The following is a 21,814-nucleotide window of genomic DNA, read 5'->3' on the forward strand; positions in this document are numbered from 1 at the left end:
ATTGCAAGGTAAAACACTGAATATACATTCAGCCTCTTTTCTTCCCTCACCACAGATTGTATGTTCTTGCCAGTGGGCTCCAGGGCCACAAATCACTGGTCCCTGCCTGGAATTTATTAAGAGTTAACCCTCGAGTTGTATCAGTAGATATTCTGGGGTTAGGTGTGGAGCCCTGGGGAAATTAGCGCTCCACTCAAGACCCCATGTTTAATTTTAGCCTCATTCCCATACCATGGTCTACAGGGAGTAGAAACCATGACCCTTGCCACTTTGACAAATTTGAGGCCTGTGAGGGTTTGTACTAAGGGGGAGGGCAGGTAGGTTGAGGTCAGGCGTAGAGAGAGTCTGTTGTAATGCATTTGAACCCATTCATTCTTAAACATCTCTCAGGGACTGTGTGTAGAGTCCTGGTCCATTTTTTCTTTACCAGGCATTTTTCCTCTTTAAACCATTTACAGACACAGAGCACTTTCTTTGATTCTAGGGAGAATTCACTCTTCAATGGGAATTGTCGAAGACATTCTGTCAACGGTACTAACCCTGCAAGTATCCAGTTGTTGTGGGCAGACCTTTTCCCTGTTTGTCAACATTTATGAGATTTCATATTTGTTTATGCATTTATTGTTGTTGTTCAATGGTGTGTAGTGTTTACTCAGCATTGCTGTTATTAGTTTTATAGGATTTCATTTGTAAAGGTGATTCTACAGTTATGTGGAACTTAAAGGACGATAAAACTAACAAATGTGACCCAAGGTTTACCATAAATTACCTAGCCTGTGGTGACCCACTATCGACTCATATGTCCGGTTTCATAAAAATCTTTATCACTTTTAAGCTGTGTTTTGTATCGTTGCTTCATTCATGTTTTTTCACCATCCTCTGCATGCTGGCATGATTCAGTAGATTTAGCTTTCCTGTGGTTGTGACTGCAACAAGCTAACAGTTCCCAGCAGAGATCAGTTGTGCATAATAGCTTCGAACTCTGCCAACACACATTCACACAAACACCAAAATACTCAAAATCGCCCTGGTGGTACAGTACTTGTTTCCAGGACCATGTTTGGCCATGATGACACAGTCACTCAGGTGAAAACAGAACATGCAGCGCTGTCACAGCAGGAAAAGACACAACAGGAAGTTGGTTATTGTAATTTGTCTGCTCACTAACAGTCAGCAGCTGGAGCAGCAGCATGAAGGCAATTCAATTTTGCAGCTGAACCAACAATTGTTACTTGATCTTGTATATATATACTAGGGATGAGCGAGTACAGCATTATCTGTATCTGTATCTGTTAACCATATGAATTATCCGTATCCGTACTCGGAGTGGGCCGGGCCTAACCCGGAAGTGGGTGTGATTTAACCCGGAAGTGGGCTGGTTCAACATAACTTTCTTTTTTAACTTTGAAATTTTTTTATGATTTTTTTATTTTTATTTTTTTTAAATTTATTTCCACACCAGGTGTGTGTGTGTGTGTGTGTGTGTGTGTGTGTGTGTGGGGGTGTGTGTGTGTGTGTGTCTGTGTGTGTGTGTGTCTGTGTCTGTGTGTGAGTGAGATGCGAGGGACGTTCACTGTCTCCCGGAGAAATGAACACTCTGTGTTTTTAGTATATAAAGACGTGAATTATATTCGTTCACACGTCATACAGACTGGTTTTGTTATTTTCACTTTACATTAACACTTAAAGTTTAGTGCAGTGTAATTGTTTGCCGTGATAATTAAATGCCAGTGTGATAATAAATGACAATTTCAAACCATACAAACTGTCATGTTGTACTGTATTTAATAGAGGTTTACTTTACTGTAAAGTAAGTGTAAATGTAAAGTGAAAATAACAAAACCAGTCATTATGACTTGTGAACAAATATAATTCACGTCTTTATATACTAAAAACACAGAGTGTTAATTTCTCCGGGAGACAGTGAACGTCCCTCGCATCTCCAGCGCTCCTCTACTGAGGAGTGAGAGACAGAGAGCTGTTCTGTGAGTGAGTGAGCAGAGCCGTGTGTGACGGGAGGACCGCTGTGACGCTGTGTGAGGATTTTCATTCAGTCCGAGCACAGATAATGACACCGATTACTCGTATAATAATCGTACTCGGCAAAAGTGCTTTATCCGTACCGGATACTCGTTTCAGCCGAGTATCCGGCTCATCTCTAATATATACACACATCTTCTGTTGCAATACAAATTAACAAGTATAAAATAGTTATTTAATTGGTGCCCATACACCCTACATGATAGTCAGCATGCAGACATTCCCAAGTTGGTGTACTGCAGATATAACATTGTTGTTTTTTTTCAATAATCCTGACATTGCCTGACTAAATCACCATAAATCTAGGTTAATGATAGAAGCCCTGCAGTGTATTTAGCTATACTGGCAAGTAAACTATCACAGAGAGAGCTAGAGGCAACTTAAGGTTGACTACTTAACTTTACTGGCAGCGTGGCACTCCAACCCTGACTGGGTTGGCTTATATCATTTAAAGGTTTCATTTACCCTCCTTAGTTTTTCGGGAGGAAAGAAATAATAGAAGAAATGTATTTCCATATTAAATAATCATAATATGGACATTGTATGTGCCAAATTGAAAAAGCATTCACGATACAGTTGAATTTGATCTCAATGTGATTTACACTGTAGATGTCACAATCTTTTTTGGTGACAAAATTGCCTTATCTTCTTTAAAGAAACAAAACACCATCCACAAATCCATTTATTCAAAAAAGACAGTAGGAAACCAAAGGAAAAAAAATGCCGCTAATAACTTAAGAACTTTAATGATGTTTATCAGAAATATATTGGATGTAAGTATTAAAGATATGAATAATGGGGTGGCGTATATAGCTCACCTGGTAGAGCTGCCACCCCATTGAGGCTAGGCCTCACCCATAGATGTCCAGGTTTGAGTCCGACCTGCGGCCCTGTGCTGCACGTATTCCCCCACTCTCTGTCTGCAGCTGTTACTGTAGATGATCCACCAAGCTCTGTTTTGATGGCCTTGCACAAGGGAACCTCAGCTGTAGTCATGAATGAGGGCCAATTACTGCTCTTTAACTTTATATAAATCTGAAGCTAAAGTCAAATGAAAAATCTCAGCTATCACCATGACAACTGAGCAAACTCCCTCCACTAATGATGATTGTGAGATTCCGCTGTTTGTCTGCTGCAAGAGGGAATAAGCCGGGACTGTACGTCACTTTTCAATTGGAATAAAAACTTTTACTATTCATTTGCGATTTGTGCCTAAATTAATTCAATATCTTCTAAATAATGTCTTTGATGCAATGTGTCTGAGAAGTCCAAGAGTGCGGAGGGATTTATGTCAGAATCATGTGAATGGGGCGTTTGGGCCAAACAAAACTCATGTATACAATTTAACATAAACCCAGGTTTTGCAACTGGAAAAAGACTATAAACAAACAGAGGGTGATCATTCACATTACTGCACAACACCACCGAGCAGACAGAGCAGTCAGCAGGTGTCTGCAATGAATGGACCAAGTTGTTATACATCAACTCAAACTGATATAGGATATGGTGAACAGGGAAGTGTGGATTATAACAAAAAGAATTTCCTGACACTTGTGTATAACAGAGGTGAAGTTAACCATTTTTATTGAAACAATAAGTCCAAAGAAGCACAAAACAGGCAAGAGTGTTAACATTTTAAAAGTAAATTTTGAATAAATTGTCAGATTGTTTTATTGTCTCAAACCCCCTAAACTTGTGCATAGTAAGAACCAGGTCATGACTGTTGTTTAGGCCACATCCTCGTCACCTTCCTCCTCACCCTCGCCCTCTTCCTCAGCAGTGGCGTCCTGGTACTGCTGGTACTCAGACACCAGGTCGTTCATGTTGCTCTCAGCCTCTGTGAACTCCATCTCGTCCATACCTTCGCCCGTGTACCTGAAACAATGGACATAAAGTAAATACTTACTGATGGGCATTAAGTTATTGTATGAATTCTGGGTTATTCACTCACCAGTGGAGGAAGGCCTTGCGACGGAACATGGCGGTGAACTGCTCTGACATGCGTTTGAACAGCTCCTGAATGGCTGTGCTGTTGCCAATGAAAGTGGAGGACATCTTGAGGCCGCGGGGAGGGATGTCACAGACGGCCGTCTTGACGTTGTTTGGGATCCACTCCACGAAGTAGCTGCTGTTCTTGTTCTGCACATTCAACATCTGCTCGTCCACCTCTTTCATGGACATGCGGCCCCGAAAGATGGCGGCAACAGTAAGGTAGCGACCGTGGCGTGGGTCACAGGCAGCCATCATGTTTTTGGCGTCAAACATCTGCTGGGTGAGTTCAGGAACTGTCAGTGCCCTGGAAAGAGACAGATAATTCAAGTCAGATTCAAAATACTTTTAAAGAGTACTTCCTTGTGTTATACGGAATCCTGCTTCCCTACCTGTACTGCTGGCTTCCACGACTGGTCAGGGGAGCAAAGCCTGGCATGAAGAAGTGCAGCCTGGGGAAGGGCACCATGTTCACAGCCAGTTTCCTCAGATCAGCATTGAGCTGGCCAGGAAAGCGCAGGCAGGTGGTCACCCCGCTCATGGTGGCTGAGACAAGGTGGTTGAGGTCACCATAGGTGGGTGTAGTGAGTTTCAGTGTACGGAAGCAGATGTCATACAGGGCCTCATTATCAATGCAGTAGGTCTCATCTGTGTTCTCCACCAGCTGGTGGACAGACAGGGTGGCATTGTAGGGCTCCACCACTGTGTCTGACACCTGGAGAGGGAAAGTGAAGGGAAAGAGGGGACAAAGGGGACAAAGGGAAAAAGCAGGAACACCATTAAAGCACAGAAGAAACAGGTAGAGCAACAAACATCTGATAACATTTTAATGAGTTAAGTGTACCTTGGGTGAGGGGACCACGCTGAAAGTGTTCATGATGCGGTCAGGATATTCCTCACGGATTTTGCTAATAAGCAGCGTGCCCATGCCAGAGCCAGTGCCTCCACCAAGGGAGTGTGTGAGCTGGAAGCCCTGGAGGCAGTCACAGCTCTCTGCTTCTTTTCTCACCACATCCAGGACAGAGTCCACCAGCTCGGCTCCCTCAGTGTAATGGCCTTTAGCCCAGTTATTACCTGCTCCACTCTGGCCTGTGGTACACGTAAATACAGACCTGTATCACAGCTGTATAGTAAAACATTCCTGATATATATTTACAATGACTTCATAGTATTTCGAAGTAAAACTAATTTTACTTGCAATGAGCAATGCATATTTACTCTTGAAGAATTGTGCTTTTTTTTTTAAGACATGTTAATTTTTACATTTAAATTCTCACCAAAGACAAAGTTGTCTGGTCTAAAGATCTGGCCAAAAGCACCAGACCTCACAGAGTCCATTGTTCCTGGCTCCAAGTCCACCAGCACTGCACGAGGAACATACTTCCCACCTGATGATGACAGGTACAAGAATATGAATACACAGACAGTTTACACAATGCTAAAATATAAAATAATACACAACTTAAGATCGCTCCCTTTTCACAAGACAAAGAAGCACAGAGTGACTTGAAATGTTTGCAACAGCGGTTTATGAGTAAACTTTAATCCCTAAAAATTAGATGATCTAACTCTGGCTGAAAAAGCTTTAGCACAATGGCTCTAACCTGTTGCCTCGTTGTAGTAGACGTTGATTCGCTCCAACTGCAGGTCGTTGTCTCCATGGTATGTCCCAGATGGGTCGATGCCGTGTTCGTCACTTATCACCTCCCAGAACTAGAGAAGAAATGTTAGGGGTTAAATTAGCCGGCTAACTAGCACAACCTGTCCTAGCAAGTCAAACTTAACACAGGCTTTGTCGCCAGGTAAGTTAATTCAGCAGCCTGATTCTGATCTGAATTTAACATTTGCTCTATCACACTTTTAAAACTTGTTTTCAAACCTTGGCTCCGATCTGGTTGCCACACTGGCCAGCCTGCAGATGCAGTATCTCCCTCATTGTGGTCTAGACGAAATGGTTGCGTACTGACAGAAAGAATCCTCCCCTCTGTAAATGCAGATGAACCCAATTGGAACGAGTTACAGCCATTCAAATCAAACAGGGAATGTGATGGTCACTTTTACACACATGGGTCAAAAATGATACATACTCTATGGGTCGTACACGAAGGAACACCTGCCATACATTTCACACAGCTGCTTTTGCAAATCTGATGCATGTCAGTGTTGTTATCCATTAATAGTGAGAAAGAGAAATATGTACAATACTAACTAGCTCTTGACATTATATATTTGTAGCTAGCGTTACCTTAACTAAAACTTGATATAAAACTTGATATACTCAATAGGCAATTTGTTGTCTTGATTCCGAGTCTGAAATCTCTCATGCTGATGAACAGGACTTTTTTCCAGAGGATAAAGCTGGATTTTTAGGTGTGTCTTAGAATCCAGCTCTCTTAAATGAAAAAGGCTCTTTGGATGACATCTATATAATGATGACATCGATGTCATCAAAGGTGGCTATGCCTCATAGAAGATGCTATATAGAAGATGCTATGTCATCAAAGGAGCCTTCTCAATTTCATACAGCAAAAGCAGCCTCTGTGAAATGTATGGCAGGTGTTACAGAATGTACCATATACTATATGTATATGTATATATATGTATTTGTTCATAAAGTTTGTTCATAAAGGAAAATAATGATTTGCGGTACCAAAATAAAGATATTTGTGTTTTTTCAAAAATTACACACTGTATATACATAAAGTGTGTACTTTGTTTTTGCATAGCAAGTATTGGTCATTTTCTACCCATGTTTGTAAAAATGTGTTAGAACTACCAAATGTATGTTTGTTCATAAAGTAAGAAAGAAAAAAGGACAATAATGATTTGCAGTATCAAAATAAAGATATTCATGTGCAATACTAACTAGCTCTTGACATATTTTCTAGCTAACCATAGCTATATCAACTAAATAAAACTTGAAATAGAACAGTATATACTTATTAGGCAGTTCTTGGTCTTGATTCTGAGACTGAAATCTCTGATGCTGATGACCTACACTATGTTCGACAGGATCAAGCTGGAGTTGTAATGTGTCCTGGAATCCAGCTCTACTAAATGAAGAAGGCACCTTTGATGACACCTATGTAATTAAAGGAGCCTATGCTACATATAAGATGCTACATAGAATAGCATCTTCTATGTAGCATAGGTCCATTTTGAAAATGCTATATCATCAAATGCTTCCTAGAATATGCTGTCATCAAATGAGCCTATGTATGCCAGCATCTTCTATGTAGCATAGGCTTGAGCCTATGCTACATACACTCAAAAAAGGAATTCCTTGAATTTACTTTAAAAAATCATGGAAAGTATTTCCACATTATTAAATGGGTTTCTTTCAATATTAAGCAATTCTGTTTGTCTAACATAATGTTCTTAGGTGGGGTTAGTGTCATTTTTTACAGTTGATCCAATTTAGTTTGTTGAATTAGATCCAACTTGATTTAATAATTATTTGAATTAAGTCTAACTTAATTTAATAGAGTTGATCCAACTGATTTCAAATTAATACAATTTGCAATCAAATTGTATTTCTTCAAAAACATAAAATGTTCAACACATTCAGGTGCTTGAAAACAAAAAAAAAATACTTTCTCTTAATATCAACACATTGCTTCCCTTATTATTCAAAGTGCAAAAAGAAAGACAACGTTAACAATTTCAAGTTGGTTGTAAATATAAAAAATGTACTCTCCCATTTTTGAGAAATTGAAAAAACAGCACTTTGCAAGTCCAAACATAATGGATCTTAGTATTCACACACACACACACACACACACATACACACACACACACTCACTCACTCCTCACACACACACACTTACATATCTTTATATAGTAAGTACACTGTTACACCATTTTTTGGTATCACGTTTAATGCATTATTGCACAACAACAAAGACAAATCAAAAGCTGAAAACGTTCATATTCATGACAGAAAGAAGCAGCACAAAACATGAAGGAAACAGCAAGAGTGTGAACATTTTTCAACAAAGCCTTAAACTTGTGCATAGTAAGAACCAGGTCATGGCTGTTGTTTAGGCCACTTCCTCGTCACCGTCCTCCTCACCCTCGCCCTCTTCCTCAGCAGTGGCGTCCTGGTACTGCTGGTACTCAGACACCAGGTCGTTCATGTTGCTCTCAGCCTCTGTGAACTCCATCTCGTCCATACCTTCGCCCGTGTACCTGAAACAATGGACATAAAGTAGATACTTACTGATGGACATAAAGTTAGTGTATGAATTCTGGATAATATCAGGTAACAACAGGAAAAGAAACTTCTCCTCAATGTCCTGGCATTAATCTTATTCACTCACCAGTGGAGGAAGGCCTTGCGACGGAACATGGCAGTGAACTGCTCTGACATGCGTTTGAACAGCTCCTGAATGGCTGTGCTGTTGCCAATGAAAGTGGAGGACATCTTGAGTCCGCGGGGAGGGATGTCACAGACGGCCGTCTTGACATTGTTTGGGATCCACTCCACGAAGTAGCTGCTGTTCTTGTTCTGCACATTCAACATCTGCTCGTCTACCTCCTTCATGGACATGCGGCCCCGAAAGATGGCGGCAACAGTAAGGTAGCGACCGTGGCGTGGGTCACAGGCAGCCATCATGTTTTTGGCGTCAAACATCTGCTGGGTGAGTTCAGGAACTGTCAGTGCCCTGGAAAGAGACAGATAATTCAAGTCAGATTCAAAATACTTTTAAAGAGTACTTCCTTGTCTGATACGGAGTCCTGCTTCCCTACCTGTACTGCTGGCTTCCACGACTGGTCAGGGGAGCAAAGCCTGGCATGAAGAAGTGCAGCCTGGGGAAGGGCACCATGTTCACAGCCAGTTTCCTCAGATCAGCATTGAGCTGGCCGGGAAAGCGCAGGCAGGTGGTCACCCCGCTCATGGTGGCTGAGACAAGGTGGTTGAGATCACCATAGGTGGGTGTAGTGAGTTTCAGTGTACGGAAGCAGATGTCATACAGGGCCTCATTATCAATGCAGTAGGTCTCATCTGTGTTCTCCACCAGCTGGTGGACAGACAGGGTGGCATTGTAGGGCTCCACCACTGTGTCTGACACCTGGAGAGGGAAAGTGAAGGGAAAGAGGGGACAAAGGGAAAAAGCAGGAACACCATTAAAGCACAGAGGAAACAGGTAGAGCAACAAACATCTGATAACATTTTAATAAGTTAAGTGTACCTTGGGTGAGGGGACCACGCTGAAAGTGTTCATGATGCGGTCAGGATATTCCTCACGGATTTTGCTGATAAGCAGCGTGCCCATGCCAGAGCCGGTGCCTCCACCAAGGGAGTGTGTGAGCTGGAAGCCCTGGAGGCAGTCACAGCTCTCTGCTTCTTTTCTCACCACATCCAGGACGGAGTCCACCAGCTCGGCTCCCTCAGTGTAATGGCCTTTAGCCCAGTTATTACCTGCTCCACTTTGGCCTGTGGTACACGGAAATACAGACCTGTATCACAGCTGTATAGAAAAACATTCCTGATCTCTTTACAGTATGACGTCATAGTATTTGGAAGTAAAACTCATTTTAGTTGTAATGAGCAAGGCATATTTACTCTTGCAGAATTGTGGAAAGCACTTCAATTTTGGTTTTAAAGATCAAATCAAACCAATTTTTTCTGGCCATATTTAAATTCTCACCAAAGACAAAGTTGTCTGGTCTAAAGATCTGGCCAAAAGCACCAGACCTCACAGAGTCCATTGTTCCTGGCTCCAAGTCCACCAGCACTGCACGAGGAACGTACTTCCCACCTGGTAATGACGGGTACAAGAATATGAATACAGACTATTTACACAATGTTGAAATAGCAAATAATACACAACGAAAGATAGCTCCCTTTTTTCATCACTACTATTTTGTTAACAGTCATTAAATAGGTAGCCCTTTGAAGAGAGGAAAAACTCTACACATCAACACATTCAACTCTATTCGATAGTTTGTATTTAATTATGTCCATTTCTACTGATTGAAAGTCATTGTACTGTCCAAGTGAAATGATAACTTCCAGTCTCAAGTTAAAAGTGTCAAAGACGTTTTACAAGTGTAATTCATCTTTTTAAAATTCCAATGGCAAGACAAAGAAGCACAGAGGGAAATGTTTGCAACCGTGGTTTATAAATCAACTTTAATCCCTCGTATTTTGCATGCTGTTGATTGATATTTGTTTATAATAGAACATGTCTTGATTTTGATCACTCCCTTCAGTGCAGTCTAATAAATGTTAAGTTAAAGCTGACATTGTTAGCTGGGGTTTGTTGATTTGTCGTATCATGGAAACGGTGACATTTCCTATGAAGTTGAGTCAGGACAGCCTTGAGGATGGTCGGGAAATAACAACCCTCCAGTGGAGTTTACCTACATTGACTTGTGTGGAAATTAGATCTAACTCCGGCCAAAAAGCTTTGGCATGATGGTGCTAACCTGTCGCCTCATTGTAGTAGACGTTGATTCGCTCTAGCTGCAGGTCGTTGTCTCCATGGTACGTCCCGGACGGGTCGATGCCATGTTCGTCACTTATCACCTCCCAGAACTGGAGGAGAAGAAACATAAGGGGTTTAAATCGCCATATATCTAGCACGACCTGTTCTAGCAAGTCGAACTTAACAAGGGCTGTCATAAGCTTTTAGGCCAAGTAAGATAATTCAGCAGCCTGAATCTGAATTTAACATTTGCTCTGCTACACTTTTAAAACGTGTTTTCAAACCTTGGCTCCGATCTGGTTGCCACACTGGCCCGCCTGTAGATGAAGGATCTCTCTCATTGTGATCTAGATGAAATAGTGTTATGTTACAATCCAATTATTGTGAAAAAGAGAAATATGTACACTACTAACTAGCTTTTGGCATTCTTGTCTAGCTAGGTAACCATAGATAGATCAACAAAATAAAACTTGAAATATAACAGTTTATACTTAATAGGCAATTCCCAGCTCTGGATTCTGAAATGTCTAATGCTGATAATCTACACTATGTTCCACAGGATTAAACTGGAGATGTGGGTGTCTTGGAATCCAGCTCTCCCAAATGAGTAAGGCTCCTTTGATGACATAGCATATTCTGTCATCAAAGGAGTCTATGCCACGCGTCCTTGATGACAAAGACATCTATGTCATCAGGGGAGTCTATGCCACCCGTCTTTGATGACATAGACATCTATGTCATCAAAGATTCAAGAGTTAATTGTCATATGCACAACAATTACATTTAGCAGTCACTGTCAGTGAAATGCTTGGGTCACAGGCTCTCTTCTAGCAATGCTCAGAATATTATAAGCGTAAAAAAACTTGTATAAAATATACATAAAATAGTATATCAAAAAAAGAAGAGTACAAATGAAATATATATCAACATACATCCAAATATGTATAAACACCTAAAGAAAAAACAAAAATGCAAATATGCTAAGGTGCAGAGTAAGTGGAATTATGGCAGATTGGAGGAGTTTAAAAGTGTGGCTTGGGGGATGAAACTGATGCTTCATTTAAGATGCTATGTCATCCAAATAGCCTTTGCCATATAGAGGATGCCATACCATCAAAGGAGTCTAGGGCACAGATGCTATGTTATCAAAGGAGCCTTCTTCATTTCAGAGAGCAAAAGCATTTTTGTGAAATGTATTGCAGGTGTTCCGTAGAGAATTCAGTATGTTACAGTATAAACTGTGGGTCATTTTTGACCCATGTGTGTAAAATTGATGTTCATAAAGTAAGAAAGTAAAAAAGAAAATAATGATTTGTTGTAATTTATGGTTCTCCAAGGGTTGCGCATGTTGTAAAGCAATTCACTGCTAAAACACTAGGTGGAGTGACGTTTTTTGTCGAAGACGACCTTAGAGACGCCTTCTTCGTGTGTGGCAGTCGTCGTTGAATGTTTATTTACATCGCCACTGCTGCTCCTCATAGCCTTTTTCTGGCGGACAAATTTGTCCCTGATCCTCCTCCACAGCTTCGTACACTCGTCGACCTGCAAACCGACGTTAGCCGATATCTCATTGCAGGAATTGCAGGCCATCTGCATGTCTTTGTATTCCGTCAATGATGGGTTATACAAGTGGTCATACTTTCGGATCTCTTCTGCCAAACGCTCTTCTAAATCTTCCTTGGTTTCTGCCTGTATTATGGGGCATGAAAACGGAAATGTGACTCCAGAAAGGCTGTAGTTAGCAGACCAATCACAGCCTTGCGGGCTGCGTGACGCTTGCGTAGCTTTGTCATATAGTTACAAAAATTGGGTGACGCACGCAAGAAGGGCTACGCAAGAGGTACGCAAGGGGATCTTGCACTTGCGTGTCCTTGCGTGTCTCTGAAAACGCAGAAGCATGCGCCGGCCTTAACAAGCTGTTGACATATTATTTTTAGCTAGCTAACCATAGCTAGATCAACAAAATAAAAATGGAAATATAATAGTACTTACCTGGTAGTTCTTGGTCTTGATTCTGAGTGTGAAATCTCTGATTCTGATGACCTAGATATGTTCTATACGATCATGATGCTACAAAGAAGTAGCTATGTCATCAAAGGAGCCTATGCCAAGTAGAAGACACTATGTCATAAATGAGCCTATGCAACAGAGAAGTTGCTAGGTCATCAAAGGAGCCTTCTTCATTTTAGACAGAAAGATAGAGATTAGGAAAATTTAAAAAAAATCTGATCTCCAATTTCTTTGAAATCTCTCCAGCACTTTTTATTGTTTTATCAAATGTTATCATAATGAAAGGGGTTTAAAATACCTGATTTATTTATCTAATTTTAGTGACCAATTTTAATTATTTTCAGAGTGGGCTATTTAATATAATTGTCCCTCCTAATTTATAAATATATCCCCATGTTTCGTCTTTCTCTCCTTCATATCCTTCGTATTTCCTGTGTGAATGAGGACATTTGGAAATTTGTAACACAATATTCCTGCCACTGTTCCACTACTCTAACTATTAGGTTTCCCTTGGAGATAGGGAATTCTTTAAAAGAGTTCCATTATCTTATGACAATAAATAACTACTCAACTTAAGATATCTGTAGAAATCTTCAGAGGTCAATGTAAAATGTGTTGTAATTTTTATATTCTTGTAGACCATTGTTATTCTTAATGGATTAAGTTAACTCACTGATGTTGCTTTAAATTCAGTTGTTTATGGCATTAATACTGTGTTGTCATTGTACAGAGAGGATAAAACAGATTAGCCACAAGCTGTTTGACAACTCATAATGACTAACATGGGAAACCGACCTAGATGAAATTACCACGCAGAGAATTTGACACATTGATGTTCTGTTTGAATAGTGCACCATCTTCATAAAATAAGATTATCTAAGATAAAGCCAGACTTTGACCCGACATGAGGTCGATGCAGGCTCCTGCACACAGCGACATATATTTGGTCATGTCCTAAGCTGCATGGTTTTGGGTAATTTATCTTTGAGACACTCTGTAGAATATATGGAAAAACAGAGACCCATCTCCATTCATTGCATTGCTTTGATGCTTTTCTATACTAGGTGCCATATGAATATAATGGACGAGGATCAGGATGTTGGACATTATCAGATTTGCTGCCTGTTCGTCAGAAAACGTACCCAGATGTGAGAAAGGAAAGAATCACATAACAGGCCTCCATCACTTATTTAAATGAAAGTATATTAAAATGGATATTATCATCATATGCATATCTATATACAGTTTTTGATAAGAATTAACACCACACCTGGGGGTTAACTGCGCACCTGGACAAGTTTCGTATGTGTGTTTCACAACAATAATCACCCTGTGACGAAATTAGCAAAATAACAGCAGTAATTCCTGCCAATGGAAGGCAAATCTGGTAGACTAAGTGATGTTTAGGATTACATTTTCAAACATCATCAACCTCAAATGAATAAAAAATAAATTCAGATCAGGTTATTGCTCTGGTGGGCAGAGAGAAAAGGCCTGATTCAAAGCAGAAGTTTTTTTTATAGTAGAAAACCTACTAACAACCATAGCAGATGACTGTTCGACTGTGAGCCAGCTCACATCTGTGGATTTCCTCAATTTAAATGTCTTTTAAATTTCCTGCACATCCACAGAGGTCTCTTCACTCTCTCTTATTCGAGATCTGCACCAAACTCCTGCACAGTAACACTTAGACACACATAACTAAGTAGGTTTAGTTTTCGCATTAAACACTTTCTGAAATACTGTTTGAAGAAATTCTTAACAGGCAGACGTGAGATATTGTGTTCAAGAAGCCAAAAAAAGGTGAGGTCACCAAGCTTTTGTCTGATGCAAGGTTAGTGTGAACAGTTGGAAGAGAGAGAGAGACCAAGTGAGCATATGTGTGTATTATACACAATATGCTTGTAGTGTAGAAGCTGATGACCGATTCATATCAGCCAATTTCCTGCTGATCCCTCCACATTATCATACAAGGAAATGTAGAGAAACCCAACCTCTCCAGCAAAGATCTCTTGGAGAGAATCATCAGTCTGATTGGTGTAATCCATGCTCAGATGTTGTTCATCCATAAAGCTCTGCTGTTAAAGCTTCCAAATTACCTAACCTCTCATCTCCCATTTAAAACCAGTACATACAGCACATGATCCAGTAACTACTCACCCTTAGACATCGCACCAATGTTGGAAAAATTGGTTTTAGTTACAATGCACCTTTTAAGTGGAAGGATTTGCAATCTTCCCTCAAACGACAGTCTTGTGTTCCACTTTGGGATTTCAAGTTTTTACTAGGTGATGTTTTCTTATGAATCTTGTGAATGTTTTTAATAATTTATTTTATTGTGTTGCCGTGTTTTAATTGTTCTTGATCTCAATGTAACTGCCTGATTAAAAAAGATAAAATAAAATAAAATTATACATATATTATTTTATATATATATATTAGTTTATTGTATATAAATGTGTCTTCAAAAATAAATTTGAACACACCACTTTTTTTGGCACAGTTGGTTCTTACATACAGACCTTTCATTAATTTTTGAATAGTTAAATAATTCTGTTTTTCATGTTTAGCTACATTTGGTTTCTATTGAGCAGGGCTGTATTCAGCTGTGTTGTATACGGTATAGTTTCAGTCTGAGCTTGGGCTATTCAAGGACAGTCAGAAACTTGTTGTAAAGCCAATCCAGAATTGTCTTGGCTGTATGCTTCAGGTCATTGTCATTCTGAAAGATGGAGCCAGTTTTTTCCTTCAAGCACTGCTCTGCATTTGGCAGCATTTATCTTTACTTCAATTCTCACCAGCCAGGTGAGGAGTAATGCCTGGTGTTACCCACACAAAGTCTTTTATACATATATAACATGGTTACAAGCTTCAGCATACGTGTTTTTATAGAAAAACCTGGGCTCAAACTCTTTGCCTCTAATCATGTATCAAGAGTTTGTTCTGGAAGAAAATCAAATCCTTATCTGAAATTGGTTGCAGTATCAGCATGTTGAGGGTAATGTGATTTATCCTCGGGTCGACATTGACTCGTTTTTTCGGAGTGCTGGCAATTCAGTCCCCGCTGCTGCTTCTCATCATCGAGACTCGGTGAAATGAAAGGCTGCCAGCCATTTCCTTTCCTCATATCTTTCGGTGTGATCACACAGTTAAATATCATGCTTTAAGAGCCGATGACACGTTGACAATAGTGTCAAAGAATCCATTTTACCAGTAGTCACACAGCTTTTACTTTCTTTTGTTCCATCTCTGCTATCTACCACTTACACCCAATTGTCTCAGATGATGTGAGACACAAACAGAAACGGAGGCAGAGATAGTAGACTAACCCATACGCAAACGGAACCTTATCAGTGAACAGGGACTGGGCTTGATATCACTTTGATTGACGTAAACAATAATTGCCCATCTCTGGTGTGATGAAGTCTTTCCACAGAGCTGCTGAGCTGGAACAAGCCCCTCACTTTTGAGATTGGAATTGTAACCCATCTAGCATCATTCAGCCCCAGGAGCAACACGGCTGCAAACAGGAGCTTTTCCTCCACACTTTTCTTTCCTGGGTGGCAAAAGTCATTGCACCTCAACCTCTGCTGAATGAGCTGTTAATGCTCTGGACACTTCTACCCCACATAACATTCATCTTCAAGGGGAAGTCATAAACTATATGGTGCAGCTATACGGTATATGATTCCTTTAACAAGGTACTATCTTGGCGGCACGTTGTTGGAATCCCAGTTTAGCCAGGGTCTATTTGGATTTACTGGTTCTCCCCTCAAAGTCCAAAGACATGCAAACAGGAGTTAGGTTAATCGGAGACTCTAAATTGACAGTTGTATTAAAGTGAGAATGAATTGTTGTTTGTCTCTATTTTGGCCTTTCCTTACACTGGCAACCTCTTGCCCAATGTCAGCTTGAATTTGCTCCAGCCAACCCTCGAAGCATAAGCGGTACGGATGGAGGGATGGACTATCTTAGATGATTAGCAGTGTAAATTGCAAATTTATAGTGGACGCCAACAAAAGTGTTTTTTGAATGGCCCGTTTGCCTTTATTAGATGAAGAAACTGGAGAGAGAAAGGAAATGTAGGGGATAGAAGAGGAAAGTGACGTGTCGTAAAACATCTGGCACGCCAGGAGGAAAACCAGTGACCTGCCTCACAGAGCATGCGTGTTCATGTGGTAGGTGCCCTTACAATTGCATTATCAGGTCACCCCAAAGTTTGTAAAAGTTTAAAGGAATGATGAAAGTGAGGGGAAGAGGAACAAACAATACAAACTTCATTTGGAAGCAGTCTCACACTTCAAAGAAAGGGGCCAAATGCCAATTCATTCTGGCCAGCTTTTATGTTTGGATTTTAAAAAATTGAGGATTTACTTCTTAACATTGTATTGTCCTGAAAAGAACTTAATTTACTGAAATTATTATTTTCCCAGGGAGTTTTAAAGAGTCAAGGTTTTACTATTTGCTTTTTCATGAGTTAATAACTGGATGGTAAAAAACAGCCTTCTTACTGCTCAACGAATAGAAGATTAAACTGCTGTCTGGTTGCCTGTAGGCACCACATCTCCTGTGGCATGTTGGAAGAATGGTATCGGTTTTCATTACACACTTCCCAGCTTCAGCTCAGGGCAATGAAAAAAACTGATCTATGGACAGGTTTGCAGATCTCCATCCATTAAAGCAACATATAAAAAACAGCCAAATTAGCTGAAGTGTATACCTCACACCTCAGAGTGATGTTTATCACGACACTTACACTTTTCCTTTCTAATGATCCTTTATATTGTCTTTTGATAACACAAATTTCACACACATTTGCACATCATTTCATGCATTCATCCCATGTCATTTACTGTAGATTCCATTGCAGAACCTCATGACACCATGAGCTTCACTTTAGTGCCATCTTAAGGACAATGCAGCACACTCTGCAGCATCAAAACCTTTAGCTAGAATTTTTATAATATTGGGTACTGATTTCCACATTGAAGTACTGATATACTGGGACCAAAGATGGGTGTCAGGCCTGTTTCCAGATAATGCTGGGGGTTCATTTAAACAGAGAGATGTACATACCATCATGAAAGTTTCAAAGAATATGTTGGATCTATGAAAGACTTTTGACAGCAGAAAGACTGGTACCATGAAGTTATAGCTGTGAGGTATCCCAGCTTCGATGGCTCCTCCAAGAACCACTTTCAATTCAAATATGATTTTTGTCATTTGTTAAAACATATTTATTCAGTCGGTATTTGTTAGCGGATGTCCCTGGTCCCTGTTGAATTTTTAAACATAAGAGAACATGAGCAGGAAACAGAGAGAGCCTGAGAGGATCAAGGGGAGGGGTGTGGGAATCTACATGATTGTGCAGGTTATTGATGATGGAAGGCTTCGCAGATTTAGATTGTCTCCAGAGTAAATGTCTCCAGAGTCTTACTTTCAAATTCTTTGACTCAAAAGTCGTCTTGCATCCTTAGATTTACTCCTTGATCTGACTATATCTGCAGGGAAAATTTCCAGAGTGTGAATGTTGGTTCTGGATTTTGTTCTTTGAACAATTTTCAATAGGATGATAGTCAGTGTGCGCAGAAGAGTAAACCCAAATGAAACATGTTGTGCTAATGTGGATAGTATGTGGGTCACCATGGCAACATCCTGCACTACATTATGACACCATGCTTTCCCTCATCCCATGGCTAAATGCAATCAACAGTACTAATGGTAGATGATTCTTTGGCAGTGTAGCCGTCCAAACTACCTGTCCTTGAATTAAGAGCACTTAAGTGTATTACAGTTTTCTGAGAGCATGAGACATCACTTAGCTGTTTTGTCAGCAGTTCAATCCTCATGTGATAGAAATGCTTTTTAGCTGATCACTGTTCAAGGGCCATGGGACAGAGGAAGTGTGTTGCTTTGTCATGCCAGCTCACTAACTAGCCTCTTGTTTTACCTGTTGCTTTTTCTAAGCTTTATGACTTCATGCAGCCACTCTGGACATTAAGAAAATTGAACAGAAAAGAAAATGTGGTCTGTTCATTCACAGAAGACAGTTTGTCACAGTATTGTAAAAGCCACAGGTGCATGTAACAAGATGAATGGCTGAGTTCCATTTTGTGGCTTTTTTGTTCAGGTATTCATGTTGACTCACTTTGGCAAATATTAAATAGAAGGGAGATACTCTGTTGACCAAGTAAGTAACACTTTTGCTTTTCCTACCATTAAAAAAAGAGCAATATATCATTCGGTAATGAGAACATAAGTGATAATTAAATTTGATTAAAAATGCTTCTTGCCTTATTTTGATTTAAAACTCGGATGTGGTTGTACAGGTGCTGCAGTAGTTAGCGGTGTAGGTTTGGTACACTCTGTAGACTCACAATCCTCATAGGTGTGAGTGTGAATGGTTGTTTGTGTCTGTGATAGACTGGCAACCTGTCCACGGTATACACCACCTCTTATCCAATGTCATCTGAGATTGCCACACACTTTAGTAGGGCGGCTGTGGCTGAGGGGTAGAGTGGTCGTCCTCCAACCTGAAGGTCGGGGGTTCGACCCCCAGTCTGAACCATCTGCATGCCGAACTGTCCTTGGGCAAGACACTGAACCCTAAATAGCCCCCCATAGAATAACAAAGTGCTGCAAGTAGATGCACTGTATGAATGTGTGTGTGAATGGGTGAATGTGAAACTGTACTGTAAAGCGCTTTGAGTGGTCTTCATCAGACTAGAAAAGCGCTATATAAATACAAATCCATTTACCATTTACCATTTACTTTTTGGTGACCCTTAAGAGGATACACTGTCTGGCTGGCTGATTGCAATGCTGGCTGGCTAGCTGGATGCATGGATGGATTGATAGGTCATCTGTGCACAGAGGACACTGAGATTTATGTGAAAATTAAATGTTTTTCTGCTAAATAAATAACTGTTCTCCCCCTTGAGAGCAAAATTGGGACATATGTGTTTAATAGGTTTTAGTTTTTATAAGGTGCCCAATAAGCAAGTTAGAATGATTTTCCTCTAGATGGAGAATTTCTCCATTGGTTGACAGTGACATGAATCAGACAACAGCCTGACATCAAGAGCCATAGATTTTACACTACAATCACTAAAGCAAATGGCTTCTTCTTATCTACAAAGACACATGTCTCCTCTTGAACACTGATTGTTTGCTCGTGGTACTAAATAAGCAACTACTTAATTAAGATGAACTGCTGACATCAGTATGCAGACAACTTAGAGAAAACAATAACTTTCAAATAAAGCCCAAAAAGTTTAGCTGATGAATAAGGGGATAACAGCATCGACAACAAAATGCTGTCTGGCCAAGGTCAGTTTGGCTGTGGCTCAGCTGTGTAACACAGACACACACACATGCACCAGACCGCCCACTCAGGAGCTTAGAAACTGCAAAGAAGAACTTCTGAGAGTCTCACTGACCTTTTCCATGCCTCTGCAAAGCTGCAGCTCAACACATTGTTTTTCTCAGGTTGTCCTTCTGTTCCTCCATCCCACCTTCAAGAACACATCAGGTCAGAACACTTTGTTGAACTCCCTTCAAATTAGGCATTGGCTCAAGGATGAAAAGATTTTGTTTTGGTGGTCAGAGGTAAAGATCACTGTGACCTCACAAAAGACATGGTCAACAACATTTACTCAATCACGATTACATAAAATGATTGGACTTAATACATTTTGTTGGTCAAAGGAAGAGGAATGTTATTACATCTGGCACAAACATTCACTCAGACTCAATGATGACCTGATCCGGATTTGGTGGTTAAATGTCAAAGGTACCTGTGTCCTCACAAAACCTGTTTTCGTTTGCCTCATGAATGCCTCATGGAATGGCTTGAGGACCTTTCCTCACTTTTGACTCAAAGATCGAACTGCATTGATCACAGTGGCTTCACATGTGGCCATAGCTCAAGGATAATTACGCTTACTATCACATCTGCTACCATAACATCACCAAATTCTTCTCTAAATGTATTGCAAGTGCCTAGAAAGACATGGATGTTAACTGAAACTTGACTGTTTGCTGCAGGCGTACAACTGCAAGGCAGTAATTCTAGGTTTGACTCATAAAATATCAATTCAGTCTTAGTATACACAATACACACAGAAACTGACAGAAGGAGGTTACAGATTGTAGTGCAGGGTGAGACTCCTTCACTTTTTTCCCTTGAGCATTGAAAATGGAGCACTGGTGGTTGTTCTTTATCAATCATGAATGCCAAGAATCAAGCGTATCACTTAATAAGAAAGCAAAATGTCCTTTTTGAGATTTAAAACAAACATTTGTTTTTGTTTTCGAGCTTTCTCACCACCAACATGTTTATATTAACAATCTAAATTGCACTCAAACATTCCACTATATATTCTGAATTTGGACTTATTTTGAACTTAACATTTTTCATGAAGACTTGTAAAATATCCAGATATTACTCTGGTGTTATGAGTCAATTATGTCCAACTAAATTAAGTCTACAGTCTGAGGATGCTTCTTGTTTTCCACTATGACCACTGAGCATTAAAAGTAGGTCACTGTGGCTGCTCTTTATTCATCTAGTAGACTCAGGAATGACATGAATTTGACTAAATATGTTTCAGATATCACATTTTATGCAAAAGTTGTATCTTTGTGGCTAAAGGGTGAAACATGCCCATTACACTGGACTGGGCCCACCCTATAGATTGTATAGCTTTTAGTGAACATATGGATTAAAGACTTTCTCTCGATCAAAGAACAATATGTTTCACATTTGTCCCCCTCAAGGCCAGACAAGAAGAAAATGAGATGGCGTAAGTGGGAGACAGTAAAACCTTGTGAGTCAGATTGGCTGCTGCTCAGTTTCTCTCAGTTAAACACACATTGGACATTATCTGCTGTGAAGTATTTGAACTGAAGGGGGGGGGGGGATGTTATTGGCTTTCACTGAACCTCAGGAAAATCTCAGGGTCGACAGTATGAGCCTTCAATTGTGACGCACAAGTCTTGTCATCTCATTCCCATTTCCTCCCTGAAGCTCAGTATGTTTCATTTATTATTAAAAGGCCCTGGGCTTTTAAACAGAATGGCCAATCACACCTGACACATCGGCCAATCCCAACTGTCCTTTTTATCCACTTATCCATACACAATTAAGTGCTACTGCAGGGACCTAGTATATTACTGCAAAATATTAGAATATTCTGTGGTAATGCAGGTAGTGTATCTTTGTTTCAGTGTCGTGTGTAGAGAGAGGTAATACAACTAAATAAACATTGGCATTGAACAAAGTGTGTGGTTTTGCTAATTTGTCCAATATTGATGTCGAGCTCTGGCAGCAGGATGGGAAGTTT

At 40.2% G+C, this 21,814-nt stretch overlaps 3 protein-coding genes across 30 annotated transcripts in view; 1 reads left to right on the plus strand and 2 right to left on the minus strand.

The window, feature by feature from the left end:
• The window catches only part of large1 (LARGE xylosyl- and glucuronyltransferase 1), a 126,501-nt gene that overhangs the window by 75,652 nt on the left and 29,035 nt on the right, over positions 1 to 21,814 (plus strand). The gene's annotated exons all lie outside the window — the stretch shown is intronic.
• On the minus strand, positions 3,608 to 5,965 carry LOC133010869 (tubulin beta chain). Of its 15 annotated transcripts, none has more exons than XM_061078859.1 (8): positions 5,909 to 5,965; positions 5,634 to 5,742; positions 5,307 to 5,417; positions 4,874 to 5,118; positions 4,730 to 4,744; positions 4,422 to 4,693; positions 3,992 to 4,336; positions 3,608 to 3,915 (listed from the first exon to the last, which is right to left on the minus strand). In XM_061078859.1, exons 1-8 carry the CDS (start codon positions 5,963 to 5,965, stop codon positions 3,768 to 3,770), a joined length of 1,302 nt encoding a protein of 433 aa, XP_060934842.1. In that variant the 3' UTR covers positions 3,608 to 3,767. The 15 variants fall into 15 exon arrangements, with proteins under 15 accessions (XP_060934842.1, XP_060934769.1, XP_060935123.1 ...); XM_061078786.1 differs by having other exon boundaries at positions 4,422 to 4,672; positions 4,703 to 4,744; XM_061079140.1 differs by lacking the exon at positions 4,730 to 4,744 and having other exon boundaries at positions 4,422 to 4,535; positions 5,007 to 5,118.
• Positions 8,028 to 10,801, minus strand: LOC133011796 (tubulin beta chain). 14 transcript variants are annotated; one of them, XM_061079966.1, is made up of 8 exons: positions 10,745 to 10,801; positions 10,462 to 10,570; positions 9,681 to 9,791; positions 9,222 to 9,466; positions 9,087 to 9,101; positions 8,779 to 9,050; positions 8,349 to 8,693; positions 8,028 to 8,217 (listed from the first exon to the last, which is right to left on the minus strand). In XM_061079966.1, the coding sequence occupies exons 1-8, from the start codon at positions 10,799 to 10,801 to the stop codon at positions 8,070 to 8,072; spliced, it is 1,302 nt and encodes a 433-aa protein (XP_060935949.1). In that variant the 3' UTR covers positions 8,028 to 8,069. The 14 variants fall into 14 exon arrangements, with proteins under 14 accessions (XP_060935949.1, XP_060935873.1, XP_060935797.1 ...); XM_061079890.1 differs by having other exon boundaries at positions 8,779 to 9,029; positions 9,060 to 9,101; XM_061079814.1 differs by adding an exon at positions 9,871 to 9,876 and having other exon boundaries at positions 8,779 to 9,101; positions 9,681 to 9,794.

This window comes from Limanda limanda, chromosome 1 (genome assembly GCF_963576545.1).
Source record: "Limanda limanda chromosome 1, fLimLim1.1, whole genome shotgun sequence".
NCBI lineage: Eukaryota > Metazoa > Chordata > Actinopteri > Pleuronectiformes > Pleuronectidae > Limanda > Limanda limanda.